At 41.8% G+C, this 19,989-nt stretch overlaps 1 protein-coding gene across 3 annotated transcripts in view; it reads left to right on the forward strand.

Moving 5' to 3' along the window:
- Window positions 1–743: 743 nt before the first annotated feature.
- Window positions 744–19,989, forward strand: part of zmynd11 (zinc finger, MYND-type containing 11) — a 35,777-nt gene continuing 16,531 nt past the window's right edge. For 2 of the 3 annotated variants that reach the window (XM_071528479.1, XM_071528480.1), the window contains exons 1-6: window positions 744–854; window positions 5,218–5,353; window positions 8,427–8,586; window positions 10,534–10,557; window positions 17,209–17,370; window positions 19,433–19,510. In XM_071528479.1, the coding sequence (XP_071384580.1) occupies window positions 5,223–5,353; window positions 8,427–8,586; window positions 10,534–10,557; window positions 17,209–17,370; window positions 19,433–19,510 (555 nt within the window). In that variant the 5' untranslated portion in view covers window positions 744–854; window positions 5,218–5,222. The remainder of the gene's footprint in view (window positions 855–5,217; window positions 5,354–8,426; window positions 8,587–10,533; window positions 10,558–17,208; window positions 17,371–19,432; window positions 19,511–19,989) is intronic. The other variant, XM_071528481.1, reaches the window with a different exon arrangement.

Here is a 19,989-nt window from a genome sequence, read left to right on the forward strand (position 1 = left end):
TTACCAACTCTTTATTTGTGGGATAGAGTTTACCACCTTTTTAGCCATAAATCCTTATAAAGTAAATTCCTAGTGCAATTCCAGTCGGCACTTGCCATAACTTTGCCTAAGTGAGTCCAAAAGTGATCATGCAGCTAGTTTTATTTAGAAGGAAAGCAAATATGACGCCAAAACAGCCACACGCCTATTTGGAAACCATATCTACACACAAAATCACATCAGAGCAGCATACAGAACCAATGTTGCCTCTAAGATGATCGGTTGGAGGCCTAGGCTACATTTAATAGTTTATCAAACAGACCAAACAGTAGGTCTAATACGTCAGTTGCTGTCATTGCTTCAGGGCGTCATTTGGTAACCTCCTTGGTTTGATCTTGTAGCGTTTTAGTATAAGGGAGAGCAAAGGTCAAACAAAATTTGCCAGAAATCTATAAGCCACATCAGGTGAGAAATTTGTGAGAAATAATTCATCACAGTGACCAAATATCTTGTCGGGCATTGCTCCACACATTTAATTTATATGAGCAGGTTTGGAGATACATGGAGATTAGATACATGGAGTTTGCCAAACCTTACTGTTTGATGAGTATATGTTATTTCTCAGTCCCTCGGTGTTGATGAGATGTGAGGTGTTCAGTGGAAGTCAGATTCCACCACTAGAGTTCTCCCGGCGGTGATCAGCTCTGTTCTGCTGGCGCTGTGTTTACCTCCAGCCCAGCGCTGCTCTGTGGCCAGCTGGACACAAACCACCATCCACAGTCTAAACTAGCCCGGAAATACAAATGTAAGCTGCCTCGACCTCAATCCTTAGCGGATTTTCTACAGCGTTGTATGTTAGTGGCACTGTATCAAAGGTAAGTTTGAATTTTATTGTTATGAAAATTGAATAGCTTCAATGACAGCACTGCGGCTAGCTAGCAAGCAGAGGCGCTAGCTACGTTAGCTGGCCGAACCTGCCTTTCCTATCCCATGATGGAGGATTGTGAACATGGCGCCCTCCAAAACAAACGATTAGCTAGTTAGCCGATGGCGTTTCGCTAATTTGTCACGGTGCTTTCTTTACACTGTGCATCAAGTTTACTCGACACAGTTACTAGCTTGTCACGCTGCTTGTAAGGACTGTTCAGCTTCGCTGACAAGTTGGCCAGGTTTGTCAAATGTGTCAGCTAACGTAAGCTACGTAACCAAGCTAAGCTAACGAATTTAAGCCCGATAGCTTGTTTGCCAGCAAAGCGCGGTTGTATGCGCTAGTGTGGGGAAATATGTCACGATATGTTATATATACACTGTAAATGGCTTCATTTAAGATATTTGGCCAAAAGTAGAATCGGTCCCTTTGTCTAGGCAACGTTAGGTAGGACGTTAGCTAGTTGGCTAGTAGCTAAGCTAACTAACTGGCTAACTCCCCCGTGGCCTTCCACTGCTGTCCCTTTGTTGCCAAATCTTGAGTTGTGTTCAATGTCTCATCTGAAAATAAGATTTATTTTGAAGCACACAATTATAATGTACTGATGCAGATCTCATGTCCCAGAAAACCTCGTTTGGTCTCATCCCACCAGTGTCAATCTGCTGGCTATTAGCTGGCTAACGCTGGATGGCAGAAATCCATGCTGAAATCTTTGGACAGCATTGGCATCCCCCGAAGAAATGTCTCACGACTACTGTCAATGTCTGGGATGTTACAACTAGCGAAGATGCTGCTCCTTTGGAATAGAAGGAGACATCAGATATTATTCTGAGGAGGAAACAGTTCCTTTGTTTACCCTGGGAGCCACAAACCCTCTCTCATCCTCTCATCCTGTGTTGGCCGTCTTTAATTGGCCCCCAGTGCAGCACACCTTGCCTAATTGATTGGGGAGCATGCTGAGGTTCAGAATCTGTTGTCCTGGCATCATGTAGTGTGAGGTCTCTGGAGACAGGGGTGCAGGCTACTGGCTGTGTGCCAGGCAGCGGTGGCTGTGTTGTGGGCATGCCAGCCCAGCAGATGCATAATGAAGGAAGGAGAACCGAAGTGGCCCCTGCTGCTTTGGCATCATGGCACAGGTGGCCCTCATTCACACCTACTGCGCTTGGCATAGCATAGGGGGGTCACATTACTCACTGTCACCTCTGTGCTCCCTTCTCGTCTTTCTCCTTCAGCGGTGTTGAGAGGCCGTCTGAAGGCTGTAGGCTGCCTGATTTACTTTCTAGTCTTGCTGTAGCTCACTCAGGCAAGAAACCTCTGGTGTTTAAAGTCATCATGAAATTAAAAATGCCTTTTCACCTTGTAAGTTAATTCTCTGTATCATATTGTACACCTATGTAACAATAAATTCCCCAAATTTATAAAGTTTACTTTTACTTCCTGGAAAACGGCCTATTTTGAGCTGTAACTTCATGGCGTTCCAGTAGCCGTACATAGAAATTCCAACCAATAATACTCAAGATTATGAGCAAAGCATTTTTGAACACTCTTGAACAGTCCCTCCCTGCATTGCCCCATCACATCATCTATTTCAACCCGAAATTAATCAAAGCAAGACACAAGGAAATGCTGTTTCCTTGTGACTTTTAAGTAGTAATAGAAATAGAAAAATTCAGGAATTCAGATGGTGGAACTGTGTGTTTTAGCAAAGACTAGCTTGTAATCTTATTGTCAGTTGTCACCTATACCAGTCTATAGTGGAGCAGGATATGGCACGATAGGCTTTAAGGAAAGGATTTTGTAAGTGTTGCCCAATGTGAAATTAAAGATCAGAAAAATCAGAAAACTCCAGCTCTGACCATGACCAGCTGACCGCATGTCTTGTGTTGATTTGAGGTTTAGTTGCATTTATTCTTATTTGCTCTCATCCCAACATGTGTTTATTAATCTTACATGCTCACTGTCACTCTCAACCACAATTTACATGTGCATGAGAAAAGTGTTAAAATGAACATCCTCTCTCAACATCCGTTATTGCCTCTTCTGCCACAAAATGCACTAAAGCCACGCTTCTTCCGTAGTGTAAAAATGCTGTAATCATTATTATGGTTAGCTCTTGGCTGCGATTTATGAAAGTGACATCTTAAGTTTCACGGATGCTTAAGAAGAGAACTGCATAAAATTGGATTTGAATTTTTCAAGATATTCAGAGTAGGCCAGGCCTATGCACCGCAGTGGAGAGGCAAACCAGTATAATTCCAGTCCTTTGAAGGTTTTTAAGAGTGTCTCTTGTCAAATTCCCTCTGGCTTTTTCTAAGCTTCCATCATCACTGCATTATTTGTTTTGCTCTCCACAAGGCAAGGAAGGAAATGGTATTAGGTATTAAGGGTGACCTCCTAATGACAGCACTTCATATTATTAATCTCTCTCTATTGAAAAGTAATGAATGAAATCATATCTGGATTTTAAATATAGGGTCTTTTGGCAGAACATGAACTTTCAGATTCCAGTAGCTCATGATGGTACGGTGAATTCTTCACGTAAGCCCGGCCCTGGCCTAATGGGTGGTTGTAGCTTTAGTTTATTTTATGTTTCCAATTTTAAAGCACAGCCTATGGCATATGAAGAAAGATTGTCAAGGATAGAAGGAAAAGATCTTGGGCTTGTTTCAGTTGTGGTCCTTATTGATTCAAATCTACCACACATGCCATTTGGTGAGGGCCTTTATCCAAAGCACTGACATGAGTGCACACACTTTGGGTGTAGTTGGAATTTAAACAAACCCCTAACCTTGGCAGTGCCAGTGCCATGCTCTACCCATTTTGCTATGCAGGTTTACAAGCAAGTATATTAGATTTTGAGGGATTTGCTTTGTGCTGCTCAGTATGATCCGGCTTCTGCTTTATCTGGGAAATAGTGGAGCTGTATTAAGATGGCTCAGCCACAGTATTCCTTCAGGGCAAGACGTCCTCAGCGAGTTTGGACTTGGATGTCTTAAAGACATTCTCCCATGTTAGGATTGACCAACATGTATACAGCAGAGCTCCAGCAGACAGTCTTTAAGACTGCTGGTTTTCAGTCACAGTACTTGTTTGGCTACTCTGGATGGCCAGAAATGGCCTAGCCTATATCTAATGCAGACATGTACCATTCCCTCCATGCAACAGGGAGGGAATGGTAATAATTGCATTGAATACATTAAAAATGATAGAGTGCTTGGAACGGTCGGAACTTTTGACTGGACAAGCGCCAAATGGATAAATCAGTAAGTGTCTTCCACCTCCAAGGCTGCTAACTTTTTGCGACGATTACTTTTGAATCCCTCTTTTTGACACAGTTTTTGGTCTTTGCCTGTACTCAAACTTTGTCCCTGCTGGCCACCGTACGTCCCGATTAGCTGCCTGTTACGCTGCTCTACACAAAGCGGTAGTGTCTATAGTGTTCAGTTTCACTGGATAACAAAGTAGCCTAACGTTAGTTGAACACTGATATCAAAATGCAAAACATTCTAACTTCAACTGTGTGAGAGAGAGCGTACATAAAAGATGGTACTCATGCTGTCTTGTAATTTGAATTCCATTCCAGTTAATGATGAATTGCAAATTTGACCCATTGTATAGGCCTAATTCAGTGAGTATCCTAAGTTTCAATTTCAGTAGGAGTAGCATTAGGAGTAGCATTAAAAATGGGGTTGGGTGACACATTTCTATTAAAAATTTTTACTAATTATTTTGGCTGGTTAAAAATAATTCTTGGCAGGTACATTTTTTTTTTAGTTGACCAGCTTGGCAGGTGAGCCAATTGTATTTGTACATCACCTGACATTTTCAGCCCCTTTGAAGCTTCATAGAGAAAACATTGTTTTTAAGTCTGCTCTTAAGCCATGTCATCGACACTGTGATGTTGTGTGTGTGAATCTGTGAAAAATGATTTTCCCAGAGTTATAAAAACTACGACCTAATTACCACCACTACCATTACTACAAGTAACGTTACCACCACCAGTACTACTACTCCCATTACCACTACATTACACCACCTCTCTTACTACTACTACTGCTACTAGTACTACTATTACTACTAAATGATGTGGCCACTTATCTGGCTTTTTTGTTTATATCTGGTGCGATAAATCAAGCAAATTCAGTTTTTTGAAACCAATCTTAAGTAAGGCTACCTAAAAATGCCCAGGCCTCTAGGTTAGTTTGTGGAGTCCTTGATATTCCTCTTCTCTTTCCTTTTTATTTATGGAATGAGAAGGCTGTTTTGAGAAAAAAACGTCGGCTGATTTCTATTTCTTCTGTTCCCTGAAGGTCAGATGAATAAGGAAATCATGTCGCGTGTGGTGAAGAAGAGGCAGGCGGACCCCAAGGTGGTCCAGTACGTGTGGGCGGCCATTGAGGTTATACGCAACCAGAAACAAATCGCAAACATGGACAGGATCTCCAAGTAAGTCACCACAGACTAGACAGACATAATGCCCTATTTTTGAACGTTTTTATTTTTATTTTTATTAATAGCATTTCTGCTTACATGGTAGGTAGGGGTTCAGCGTCTTGCTCAAGGACACTTTGACATGACACATGATTATTGATGGACCTCTTTGGTTACAGTGTCTGTATTCACCAGGCCCTTGCTTTTATACTGTACAGCAAAGGGAGACTGGAAGGCTGGGAGACAGCAAGAGGGTTGACGTGCAAAGAAGTTTGTGAGATTCATACCTACAACATTTTGAGTACATGGTATGTGCTTTGGCCCACTGAGCCACCAGGATGTATATTTTGAGAATGAGAAGTGAAAATGGGAAGTCCTCTCGCTTTGATATTTTGTTTGGCATCTCACGTCTTTTAGAGAAGTAGGCGTACACTAGGAAGGGCATGAGAAACACAACAAAGCAGGGAAAAAAGCAGGAAACGGCAATCTATTAGAAATGAATGGGAGTTGTGTGTCCAGAAAGCTCTTCAATTCTTAAAAAAAGCTCAAAAAACTTCAACCAGAAAATCTGGGTTAAAGCCTTGATGTTGGCAAGCATCTGCCCTGCTGAAGTGCCCTTGAGCAAGATACTGAATCCCTACCAGCTCCCTGACCTCGGCAAGAGAAAAGGAATTTCCCCCTGGGGATCACTAGTAAATCACAGTATCACAAAAGTATCACATTATTATGGCAGGACCTTCATTGGCAATGTGAGAATAATAATAATAATCAAAATCATTATGTACAGTGGTTGACATTCAGTCTAATGTTTTTCAACGTTACCGATCCAGACACTGAAACTACTGGCCCGTTACTGTTACCGTTACTTTGAGATTTTTTTTAGATTCACTTTATGCTAATTCATTTCACTTGTCTGCATGACTAGGAAATTCTCTGCATATTTTGCAGGAGACCTTGCTTTTTGCCGTATCCTGACCTAGTCACGTCCACCGTTCTGGACAGTGAGGCGGAAACCTTTGCACTCTTCTTCTGCCATTTTCTCTCTACTCTTCCTCTACGACAGGGGGCTTAAACAGTTTTGTCCTAAATCTAGCTAGCTAGCTAACTAAAGTCCTTTCCGTAACCTGTTGCTGTCCTGACTGACTGTCTGAAGGAGTAGGGATTGCAATGATGACTTTGCTTGTCTGTCGAGCCATCTTGAACACGATCACAGAATAAAGCAGTGATGATGTTGCTAGGTAATTAGTCCAAATGGCCTTCTTGGCATTCTGCATGCTTGACCGCAAAGAGGAAAGAGCTTTCCGAGATAACCATGATGATCATTCTGTCATATCATTTCACAACCAAACCATCCAAATATAGGCTATTTTTGATCACTGGCCAAGCGGGCCAGTAAAAATCGATATTTGCTGGCCCGGAGCTCTGAGTGTGTTGTGTCCACTGTCCACTGGGCAAAAGGCCACCAGGCAAAAGGCTATGTCAAGCCCTTTTGTAGGAATATCAGAAACGTCTGAGGTGATTTGAAGCAGCACAATGATGACATGACGGGAGAAAACAGGTTCACACACACATAACTATGACTAGAACCATGTATACACAGACCGTTTCTCAGGTAGTGTTTTTGTTAGGCCACTCAATCAGCAGGCCACTCTTCAGAGTGTCTGCAGATAAATGCAGCGTGATAAGTCTCTAATACAGCTTGAGAGGTTTTAAAAAAGTTATTTTTTCAATCCATTCCTTTTCTCATGAGAAGTGAGCCATATTCTAATAGGGCTTTTTTTATTTTTTATTTTTGGCGAAATTGGTGTGAAATTGTATTCTAACTGGCATTAAAAAAGCCCTTAAGAAGTTTCCTAAAGTTGCCTCTTAGCCTCAGTAGGTCTTGCTAGGCTCTTTTGATTTTGGTGGAATGTAAATGTTGGTACAAAGGCAAGGCTAGCTTATGTTGCTTTGAGCCCTGTTTGCACTCAAGGCCATACAGGAGGGCGATCAATAGGCGGATTGACAACTGCTCGAGATCTGACATTCTCCAACTGCTTTTCACTCATTGTCATTCTGGTCTTGAAGTCAGCCAGCCCATATTGCAGTCCGCATCCGTAGAAATCAGGCCTCGATATAAAATCAGCAGCAGGTTGCGGTCGTGACGCTTTATCTATTATGATTTTAACTATGGGGGCATCACCGTTGTTCAAAGTACACAAATGGCTGACAAATCATTCACAGCAGACCTTGCTGATCAGTCATTCCTTTCAGTTGGCGGATGGAGCGGGGGGGCTAAATGAAACACTTAGCACATCTCATACGGCGAGTCGGCGAGTACCTTGGGAGCTGGCCGCTTGCCAAATGAACACCAGCGAGCGGCTGTTGTCATGGCAACGGAAAGCAGCGGCATGCAACGGATGGCCCCAGCCCTCCCGCCCCCCTCCAGTCCCACGCCGGCTTAATTTCACCAAACGGGCTTTGTGGCTTAACGGGTGATGACTTTGACTCTGTGGAAATAGCGGAGAATTAGAATAAAGTCGGTGAGGCAGAGGAGAATAATTGACCGCCCTCTCTGCCTTGGAGGGATATGTAATCTCCTCATGAAGAAGGGTCAGTGCCACAGCAATTTGGCTTTTTAAATCAATTAGTTAATCAGTAACTTAGCTAATCACTAATTTACCAATAAGGTAATGTCTGTGTAACCAACTTTAAAATGTGCTTAATGTTGTTTCTATCACATTTACTTATTTTTTTTCCAATTATCACAGCAGCAAACCGGACAAATGATAAACAACATAAAACACTATAATAACACAGTAATCGCAAACATTCACCACCCACCCACCATACAAATTTACATTAGGCACAGTAAGCAATAAAAATGTTGAAATACTGCTATAATACTACAGAATGACCTGCCCCCATGTGCAGTATATACAAGGAAGATATTTTGCAAATCTATATCCACATATGCTTATAATGACATATAGTCTTTGTCCACATCTTCATTGTCCTTGTTAGCATGGATTACTGCTGCAACAAGGCTGCTATCACTACGGCTGCCACCTTGCACCCCTCAATTACTTTTCCGTCCACGCCCACCCAGGTACCTGAGCCGTGTGTTTGGCATGCACCCTAAGGAAACAGCCAGACAACTGAGCCTAGCTGTGAAGGACGGCCTGGTGGTGGAGACCTTGACCGTTGGCTGCAAGGGCTCCAAGGCCGGCATCGAACAGGAAGGCTACTGGCTGCCCGGTGATGAGATGGTAAGCTCAGTAACCCCATGAAATATTAGGATCTCAGAGGCCGGAGTAACGGCATATTTATTACCAAAATACTGTTATTGGTCACTAACGGTCAGAGAATTATTCATTTACATTTTTATCATGTAGCTGGCGCTCTCCTCCAGAGAGACTTGCCATGAATGCAAAAGCTTCAATTCCCAGTTTGCAAACATTACTAGCAACCAATAGTAATTAGTGAAGGGGTGTTAGTGCGTTCACACTGTGAGCAACATGATCACTGGAAGTCCGTTCATTTCCTATAGAACTGAGTGACCAGGGAAACTCGACCGATGTCAGCCGAGGAAAGTTGGCCATGGCTTAACTTGTTGCGGTCATCAGCCGTCAACAGCCAATCCGATTTCCACACTTCCCTGTTTCCCTACTGATGTGATTTTGTTTCATGAACAATAGTTCCAAGTGCAAAATGGACGAGAAGTTGATTACAGCCGTTCAAAGTTTCCCAGGTTTTCAACAACTTTTATTTGAAAGACGACAGGAATAAAGGTCTAAAAAAAAAAACCCAAAAAAGGGTTGTTGTGTTCGATGGTAAGCTCTGAAGTCTTTTTTTTGTTGTTGTTAATGTTACCTAATTAGTTCAAAATGTGGCTGCATAAGACCACTACAAAGATTCACTTGGAGCGTCTTGCACCGCCCATAATTGGTCAGAATAGAGAAACCAATCAGGCAAGTTGCTCACAGTATGAACAGAGTCACAGCACCCAACATTAGAGGGAACAAATATTACTGTGTCCCTAGAATGATCAGGGACGATGGAGAAGTGCTGAGTAAAGAAATAAGACCCAGAGAGAAAAAGTTTGCCATACTAAGTCAAAGTGGCGTTTTGGCCTCGTCAAGGACTGTAATTAAATAGTTCTATGCAAATGGAAAAGTGCTATGCCAAGATGGAGAAGGGCCATCCATTAAACATGTCAAATTACAACACATCATTTCTTTTTGAATAGCCCCTTTCAAGACATCTTGTAGTTTTTAAGTCATCTTTTGACTTACTCAGACAGCCTTGTATCATCCAGCTTTGTATTATTACTGTTTTTTTTTCCCTTTTCATTTGAAGTCCTTTTTTCATTTCCCCCCTTATTTCCCTTGTTAGTTGGAAGGAACAGTGCTTTGTATTGTAATGCTCTCATCCAACACTGTCACAGTGGCTCTGCGCCGGCTTGCGATTTTGCAGCACCACCAAGTAAAATTTCCAAACATCCAATCCTCACTTAATCACTAAAGTAGGAGCAGCACAGTGCTCCAGCACAACCTGGCGAGAATTCTTTTATATCTTTTACCGTCTATAATGCAAGAGCACTTTATGTATTATTATATATTGATAATATTAAGTGGCATTAACATAACATATTTGGTAGTTGATTTCATTCCGGTGTTTTTTGCCCAGTGGGATTCAAACCCCTAACTCTGGTAGTTTTATTAAAGGACCTTCATCGGTGATATGTGAGGAATAATAATTATCTAGGAATATTAGAAATGCCTGTGATGATTTATAGCAGAATAATGACATGATAGAAAAAATGCTTTTGCTGCAAACATGAAGTTCTAATATTAGCTGCTGCTCCCCTTAAAACACTGGTTTGGACCTGCACATACCCTTGAACAAAACACATTGTACTAGACTAATTCATATCTTAGCAAGGCGTATCTCTCAAGTCACTGTATCCTAGGTTATCTGTGGTGGTGGCAGGCCAAAACATGCATCATGGACAGAAGCATGCACACACAAGCACTTTTAACATATCCGATGGGGGAAGCTATTTGTAGTGGGCCTTTCTGCAATGACACCCCACACAAGTCTATATGGAAAATGCTGTTAGTCTCTCAGGACATGAAACTGTTGTCCAGCGGAGCTCAGGTCATTGTAGCAGCAGGACTTTTAAACACTACTCTTTGAATCACTTGCAATCACAGGAGCCGAAAGCAGAAGGAAGCAAGGTAAGGGTTGCATTGTTGTTTTCAAACTTGGGGTTTGTTTTTATTTGATCTCTCTTAATTTCTTTTCCTCTCAACTAACATCATTCTGTGAGAAATCAGTTCTGCCACATGCAGTGCAGTCAGGGATTTGAGTGAATCTTTTTATGCAGGATGCAAAAAAAACAAAACAGCATGTTCTGGTTAGTGACAAGATGTAGGCTATATAAAATAAAAAGCAGGCCTTCTGTGCCACAGGTGAGAAATTCAATCTCCTCGCACTACGTAATGCTTGTGAATGAGTCTGCACCATAAATTAGACAACTCTTTTAGAGATTGCGCAATGCAAAATCTAAAAAGATTTTAAAAATAATTCCATTTGCAAATCACTGCACACAGGCCTACAGTACCATAGTAAAAACACTGCCAGAAACTACTTGCTGACATGACATGTAAAAAGCTTCATGAAAGTCCATTGCAGCGCTGTGTCTACGTGGCCACATTTCTTGCGGAATTGATCAGTGATCTTCATTAAATATTTGCTCGCTACTTATCTACAGATGTGCCGTTGCTTGATAAAGACACAACCACCAAGTAACCTAAACAGCGTCAAGGATTACCTGGTACAGCTCAAAGCTGTATTCATTCCTTGGCTTTGCACTTAGAGACTATACCAACCACAGTTAAACAACAAGAATAGAATCAGTGTGAACAGTAATCCGTGTCTGCTAATTGACTCATGTCTTTATGTGAGATGACAAGCAATGCTAGCATAGCCGCAGGTTGGTAGCAAGCATCTATCAGTGTGCGTTTGTAGTTCTTGTAGTTGTTTAGTTGTAGTTCTCCTCAGAAGCGTGTTCTACTCTGTGTTCTTACTTCTGTCTGGCATGCTCTTTTTTTATTTGATAAAATGGGGGTGGAGATGGGGAGGGAGATGGGATCGGGTTGTGGTTTGTGTGGTCATACTCCTTAGTTGTCTTCATGCCTGTCACTAGTAATGTAGCTGACCGGTTCTTTCGGGTCAGCAGTCACTCCAATCAAATCACTAAAGTTTGTGTCCATGAGAAGCATGGTAAAGCAATTACTCCTCCTTGATGGAGGCTAGTTCTCCCTCTGTAGGTGCCTGGATTCAATCCAACTGGCATGTGTGGTGTCCTTGTGTTGACCTCAGGAATATTTACTCTTCAAACAGATGCCCGCAGAATTTGCACACTGAAAATGATGCAACCAAATTCTTGAGAATAAGTTGAAATACACTAAGGCCTCAAGTCATATTGGATTTAATCCAGGTTTACTCAGCATTATTTTTAGAATTTTTTTTGTGAATTCACACCTTGATTTTTGCATTTTTAACATGTTTTCAGTTCATAAAGGAAAATGTTTGTAGGGTTTGTTGCCTATTTGAAAATGCGAGGGTGAAACTAATTTGAATCTGCAGGCTTGTGATGTATGATGATGAAAATGATTTTGCAAATGTGATGATGCACTTGGTGGCAGTTGAAAAGAGTGTCTTATATACAACAAAAGAGGACCCAAATAAACAGACCCAAACTTCTTCTCTATTATTCCATTTATTAATGCAGTACATGTTTCTAAATGGAGGATTCTCTCAGGCTAGTCAGCAGTTTACAGACCAGTTGCCATGATCTCCATTAGATGCTTGAAACTGTCCACTCAGTCATAGCCAATTTTGAAATTAAAGATGAAGCAGGGCTCTACCAAGAGACACAGGTCTAGAACATCTGGGAATGTATAAATCATTTTAGAATTTGCAAGTCTTGAAAAGTTTGAGTTGCACAAAATGTCTGGAATGTATGGAAAATAATGCTTTCCAAATACACGATTGCAAAGATAGCAGTTTTAGAACCACTTTTATTTTGCCTGTTGTGACAGTTGCCCTTCTGTTAGCGATATTTGAGCTTAAGCTACAGAGTGATATGGCATTGTTGACAGTGATATTGGCCAGCCACTATCAGCATTGCATTGAACACTGGCCAAAATCTACAAAACCGGTCAAGAAATCATGGTAATCTTTTCTGGATGCTGGGAACTCGACTACAGCAGTGCACACTCAGTCAAAGGTCGGGGTCCAATTTATGTGGGCCTTAAGACTATGCTGGACACCAATGAAGCAAGGCACTTCTAAAAGGCACAAGACGTGATGAATCCTGGGGATGTTTTGTGTAGGTCATTAGACGGCACGCTAGTCCCGCTGCTCAGCCTTGCTCAGCTCTCTGGCGTGTCCTAGCTTGACACTGACACTGCAGAGCTGTTCAGAGCTGTTACCAGAGTAAGGAAGCAGTGGGAAGGCAGTGAAAGGCAGCCAACCCTCTGGCTCCCTCAACTCCTCCTCTATCACTTTCCAAGTCTCTGCCTTTGTTGGCAGCTTTTTAGTCGAGGCCCAATTCTCCCTCCAGAAAGCACAGCGGCATTTCTCAGATGTAAGGGGAACTCTGTGATTTTGAGCCCACAAACAGTTTCTTTTTTACTTTTTTTTTCTCCTTTGGCTTTTGATTTTGCCTTGCAAATTTGGACTTAAATGTTTCTGAACTTTGGCTGAACTCTGTGCGATTGTATTATGATTGTAACTTAGATTTGTCATGGAGTTTTGGAAATGTTCCTATGTTTCGCCATTTTTTCATAGGCATCATTAACGCAAGCTAAAGCTGGTACTCAAATAACATATCAGTGTAATAGTATATGTGTTGCTTTGGCCCATTTCTGGCATCCCTGCTACTGTCAAAGCCCGGTCCGCCAAAACCATAGACACAGCGTCCTTTGCTCCAAAGAGCTCCTGCCTTTTGAAGTCAGGCACTTTTCATTCATCAGACAGTCCAACAACAGGGAAGTACCTCTTGACGCTTGACAGAACACAAGGGCCATCTCTGTATTGTCAAGTGTTTGTGTGTGTGAAGTCTATTACACTCTAAAAAGTAAAAGTCCTTTGAGGAATCTGAGGGTGGATTTTCAGAGCATTTTTACACCTAGTTGTTTTAGAGCAGTTACTTAAACCCTGGAGCAGTTTCCTCCTTAGTTCTGTTTGTTTGGGCATATGAGAACACAGCAGTCGCAGTTGGGTGGCCTCGTTACTTTTCCAAAAGAACCTTTGAGCGCCTTGTTTGGAGCGAGAATGTGATCCGATTATGATCCCATCCAGCTATAGTACTGTGCATTACTGGTTAAACAAGCTGTAAGTTATGGGTTAAGGATGAGTTTTGTTTACACAGTGGCCAGCAGCTCTCCAGCTACTGAGGTGTGACCTGGACAAAGTACAATGCCCTCTTGATATTTGAGCAGACGACCATATATGCCAGCTGCTTGAAACGCATTCCAATTCAGTATTCACCTCACAAACCACAGATTGGTATATGAACCAAAGAATGACAGCAAATGCAATGATCCATGAGCAATTGTTTACCCTGATAGAAAAACAAATTTCTGACCAATCAAGGAAATTAGTGCTCCAATGTGGATTTTGTTGATGAATTATGGTCTGCTTGAAATGTTGCCCCCAGAAAGTACCTCGAAGAACGTCTTCATAAAGAGTTCATGAGCCCTGATGGTACTTCCACAAACATCTAAGATATAGGGATTCTTTAAGGACCTCTTTAGGGATTTTTCTTTCTACCGAGGGACCCTAAGGTTCTCATTGGATCCTCTGTTAGAAAAGCCCCCAATGAACCCCTAGATTTTAGAGTGTAGAGTGCTTCTGGCAGGCCTTGCTTCACATCAGGGCCCTTGGTGTTGCAGCGAAGCTGGCAGTGTGACTGTCAGAGCTGTCTTCACTCCTTTTGTCCTCATGACTATTTATGGTTGTGTTAGGGTTTGTTTCCCCCCTACACGACTGATGGAGGCACTCTAGCCTACGTCAGTTTAAATCCAGACATGTCTTCGGACAGAAGGAGGGTACGGTGCTGCAATGTGCGGCCTTGTTGAGATTTTCTGTGCAAAGACTTGTCAGGGTTATTTAAGGAAATGTGTGCAGAGGTTGAGGGTTTTGTATAGTTTTCATTAGGGTGGTGATACACTTGACAATTTTTGTGGCTGTGAGAATGGGTAACACTCCCAGCAACTGGCAGTAATCAGCAGAATGCATTTAAATGTTCCCTGGCAAGAATATGTTCTTATGTGATCAAAACCACAATGTTGAGCAACCCCTTGCCCACCAGACTTGCTCAAATAGTTACCCCATGTATCACTGCTCTTAGGTAACTTACTCCAAGCTATTTAAGGCCTTGAATGGTTTCAGACCAGATCTTAAAATTGTCAGCTGATCAGCAGTACATTGATTAGCTAGTCATCTGAGCCAGATTAAACACACAAAGCGCCACAGATGGGAAGAGTTTAAGGAGCAGATTATCAAGTGTTATTCTTATGGACTATATCTGATCGTCACTGCATTGATTATTGAAGCTAGTTAGCTCCCTCCAGCTGAACCGAATGCACAAAGCATAAAAATGTGGAAGAGATCAAGAAAGGGATTGTGAAGTGCCATTCTTTTCATCTTATATTAAGCTGGAGTCAGTCACGACTCTCCTGCTCTCCTCCTGAGTCGGTCCAGACTGTGAGTGGGAGGAGTTGGACTCTTGACAGGTTGATGAGTAGTTGAATTTCTAGTGGTTCATGCTTCCTGTCTCTGTGCCCTTCACAGGAATCCCAGTGAAGAATAATCAGAATCAGGAACAAATCATGAACTGAGAATGAACAATCAGTGTAAAAATCCTGTACAGTTATTTGAAGAAGTTGTCAGGTTTGCCCCACCCTCGTCCATTCAGTACCCTCCAGCTGCAAACACTAACACTCAGATTCAATATTAACTTTTACTTACCACCGAACAAAGGCAGATTGTTATGTCATGTTAAACTTTGCAAGAGGCAAGCTAATAATTACCTCCAGAGTTGGAAAACATTTCATCTCTATTCACACAAAGCACTGTTTGGTTTTAGTTAAGTTGCACATTAATGAAACATTGAAGAAGTGATAAAACAAAGGAAAACGTTGAAAGAAGCAATGCAAACTACTAATTTGTGCAGATGAGATGAGCTGTCCTAACCCAAAAGTCATGTGCAGTCTCCTGTAATTGTACAAGGACCCAGATTTCCATGGCTGCATAGGAGTATGTACATGTACAATGATGTCCACAATATACATAACTACATTTTTGTTTTGATGATGTAGTAAATGGATGGTGGGGGTTGATTGCAGATGGTGAAGAAGGAGCCAGTCTGTCAGGATTCACTTTCCAAGTTAACACTCGGTGTTGACGACTCCTTCTGTTAACCATAACACTTGATTGTTACTTACATTTAAAAATCTTATTGATCCTGGGAAGATTTTAATACATCTTTTTAGCACTGCACTGCTTCACAGTAATAGAATTCCACACATTGTCACCTGGGAGCTACCCAGTACAACCAGTCGTCTGCAGGAGAAATTGGGGGTTCAGTCCCTTGCGCAAAGGCACCTTGAAACTATTTGTTCAGGGAGGGAGCATTTGTCATCCTCTGACCTTTTGGCACACTTCTCTAACATCGAGGCTATTGCTACCCCATAATGTAGCCATAGCCTGAATCACTTACCCAAACAAACAAAAAAAATAACTCACTTCAATTCCGTCAATTTTCCTTCCCTTTGTCAACTGCCAATAGGCTACACTTCCATAATCATATTCAGGAGTAAAGTTCAGAAAATTTCATATTTTGAATATTTCCATGGACAGTGTGAAAGTTGTATAAAATTTGCATTTAGAGTGCCTAGTCTGGAATTTCAATGAAATAGTGAATCTTTGAAGCTGCTGGTGCAATGCACTGGGGAATGACAGTGTGCCTAGATATAACGATCATGCTATCATAACTGGGTCTATGCAATGAACCCAACAGGAATACATTCATTTTTGTCTATGCAGTATTGGGGCATTAATGGACATTAGCAATAAAAAGGAAGTTAAAAGTGTGCTTACTCTACAGCCACTTTAAATTATTTATTTTACCTTTATTTTACCAAGCAGTTCCTATTGAGATAATCTCTTTTTCAAGGGAGATCAACCAAAGACAGCATCATCAAAATAAATTTAAAAGGTGTAGACAAGGAACATACAAAAGCCAAACAACATCAAAATCACAAAGTCAAATTTTGCTATATTTGCACAAAAAAACAGGAGTCCATTAGCAAAAAGGATCAGAGGCCAAACCTGCATAAATCTCACCCAAAGATTTTTGAGGGGGCACAAAGACACGCAAAGCTGTCCGCAGTGCAAATCAATAGAGAACATAGCTCATTAAACCACATATGAGAGGGCCAGCTTAGCAGTGGCTGCATTTTCAAATACAAATAACTAAAGACACGAGGAAGGAAGGTTGTTTAGGTGATAATCTCATCCAGAGCACCTTCAGTCTGTAAACAGGTAGAGGTTCAGTGCTGTGGGATTGAATCTGAGATTTTCCGGTAATGGGACGGTGTCTCTAAACACAAGGCTACCAGCCAAGTAGAGTCATCATAAATAAATACTACAAATGAAAAGCAAGAAAAAGGGTTTATTGTATATCTGAGAGCTAGTTTGAATGGACACAACATTAGTGGACTGGTGGATGGAGAAATTAATTTCCCTCCCTGGTGTGGCTAGCGGGTTGGAGGGGGGGTCACCCAACCCTGTGCTCCATTGTGTCTGTCCTGCAGGACTGGGAGGCAGAGAGCCACGACTGGTACTGCTTCGAGTGTCACCTACCAGGTGACGTCTTGATGTGCGACAACTGCTTCCGGGTCTACCACCTCAAATGCCTGTCAGAGGAGTACAAGCCCAGAGACGGCGGCTCCCACTGGCAGTGTGTCGTCTGCAGGGTAGGTGGTGGTGGTGGTGGTGGTTGTGTGTGTGTGTGTGTGTGTGTGTGTGTGTGAAGACATATCGAGTGGCGCCTTTGGAGAACCTGGCTGTATGCATCTATGCAAGTGCCTCTTCTTTTGGAAAACAGGAATGTATTCTAAGTGTGTGTGTACCAAAAGAGAGGCTTTTAAGGGCACCTTGACATTTTCAGCTTGAGTCTGTTGATTTTCATCACAATTGCAGCTACAGCTTTTTAGCAATGTTAACATTTCTCCTTGAAACCAGTAGTACTGCTAGCAGCAAACTAATAAGTACCCATTGTCTTTAGCCATAGTGCCAACACAGAAATCTATTCTTTTCACAATGCAACAAGTGCCTGGTGAAGAAAGACAACAAACTATAATTCAGAATATAATTCAATAGTATCCCTTGAAAAAAGGCAACCAAAATTAATTTCCCATCCGTACTTGCTAAATCATTTCAGTCTCATCCCTTTAACATAAACCATTTGTTACACTCTTCTACAAGGTATTAGTTTTCACTGCCTGAGAGGCAGAGGGTCATCCCTCCCACTGACCTAACCCCAACGGCCTCAGTTACCCCTGACCCTCAGTTACTGCCCCTTGGCCAACCTATTACCCCTGCCCAGTGTTCTCAGTAAGCGCCGGCTTTTGTTTTAAATTAAATTAAAGGAATAGTTCACTCAAAAATGAAAATTCTGTCATCATCTCCTCCCCCTCATGCCAGTTGAAACACAGGTGAAGTTTGTCCATATAACACACAGGGAGGCTGCAGCACAACTCCATAGCAGCCTTCTCCAAAACAACTGAAGTCAGTGGGGACCAGTTCTTCAGAGTTCCAAAAAGACCTACAGTATATTTACACCATCATTTAGTGCAAATCTTAACTACAGCTGATTGAATTGCAACAAATAATGGTGTATAGGTCTTTCTATTCACAGAGTGATTGTTTGGCTGTTTTTGTTTTGGAGCTCTAAAGAACAGGTCCCCATTGACTTCAGTTGTTTTGGAGAAGGCTGCTACCAAGTTGTGCTGCAGCCTCCCTGTGTGTTATATGGACTAACAAATTTCACCTGTGTTTCATTTGGCATGAGGGTGAGGAGATGATGACAGAATTTTCGTTTTTGGGTGAACTATTCCTTTAAGTTGCGACACGTTGTCGTAAAGAATGGATGTTTTTTATGTTCGCACCGTTACCATTCTGTTGAATCTCGCGCCAAGCACAGACAATGTGTTATGACAGACACCTGTTGGTCCCTCCTGTTGCATGTTTAAGACTGCCAAGTCCAATAACCGAGAGGTAGGTTACACACAAAATTCCGCTGGAGAGTACCGTAACTAAGCTCGTTTAGAATAACAGATCTAGAGACTTGCTTCAAAATTTGTCCTGCAGCAAATCTCCATGGCTTCCAGCAAGTCCTTACTTGCGTTTATATTCCTTTCAGAGGCTTTGGAATCCAGCGGTGAACTGCAATGTTTTTTTTGGACACTTAGTAAAACCCTTCGCTGACTAAGAGAATTGGCCCTTGAATGTTTTGTATGATAATTTATCCGCCGTTCTGTGTAGAATACTCATTATTGAGTGGTGAAGTTGTGCGCATCACAACTCACCTTACCTATCCAGGACCATCATGTCATGTGTGAATGCACTCTACACTGAAATTTTACAGATAGTAGGTAATAGTGCAAAACAGAGGAAACCACCATCGCTGCTGAAAAAGTTGCTGCTCTCTTTTTCTGCATCTCGCATTCTGTCTTTTTCTCTCTCCTCCCTCCCATATTCATTCTCTGGCCCTCTCATCCTCTTTCCATGCCTCTTTTTTTTCCTTCCTCTATCCTGTACCCTTTCCTCTACTTATCATTGGTATGATGGAAGATGACATGTTTCTGTCGCGGGACATCATAAATATTGCTTTTGAGTGTGTGTGTGTGTGTGTATACATGAGTATTTACGTTACAAGGTCAGATCATAGCCTGCTGTGGTTTTTAACTCTGCTTAGTTCTCTCTGTCTCTCTTCCTCCTACCTCTCCTTCACTTCATCCCTCTCTCCATCTGCAGGGCAGTAAAAAGAAGAACCTGAACAAACAGGAGATGTGTAAATACCTGCGCTTCATCGTCCAACGCATGAAAGAGAGGGTGAGAACCCACACACACAAACAGACAATTACATTTACATCTTAGGCATTCAGCTGGCACTCGCTTATGACTTAAATTATTACACACATTATTACATAATTTTACATTATGTCATTTAGCAGACACTTTTGTCTACAGCGACTTACGGTAAATACATTTTGTCATACATCAGTAGCATTCGTAGAATCAGAGGTTTTTTTTTTTTTTACACATTTCAGCCATTTAGCAGATGCCCTTATATGACTTACACACTCACACAAACATGATAGAAATAGCATTTACATCATCAAATTGAAGTTTTGTGTTTATTTAAAAAGTTTTCAAAAAGTTAAAAAGTTAGTTTAAAAGCTTTTATTATTGTTGAGCCCTGAGCTCATCAACCTCCCTGTGTTCAGCAGACTGCTCCTTAACGCAGGGCGCTGTAGTGATTAGTGACCAGCCCCATGTCGGCAAGGATCCGCCCTGGTGAAGTGTCCTTC

The sequence above is a fragment of the Centroberyx affinis genome, unplaced genomic scaffold, assembly GCF_046629955.1.
Source record: "Centroberyx affinis isolate AG114_WGS23_722 - 3 ecotype Tasmania unplaced genomic scaffold, CSIRO-AGI_Caff_v1 ptg001679l_1, whole genome shotgun sequence".
In the NCBI taxonomy this organism is placed as follows: Eukaryota; Metazoa; Chordata; class Actinopteri; order Beryciformes; family Berycidae; genus Centroberyx; species Centroberyx affinis.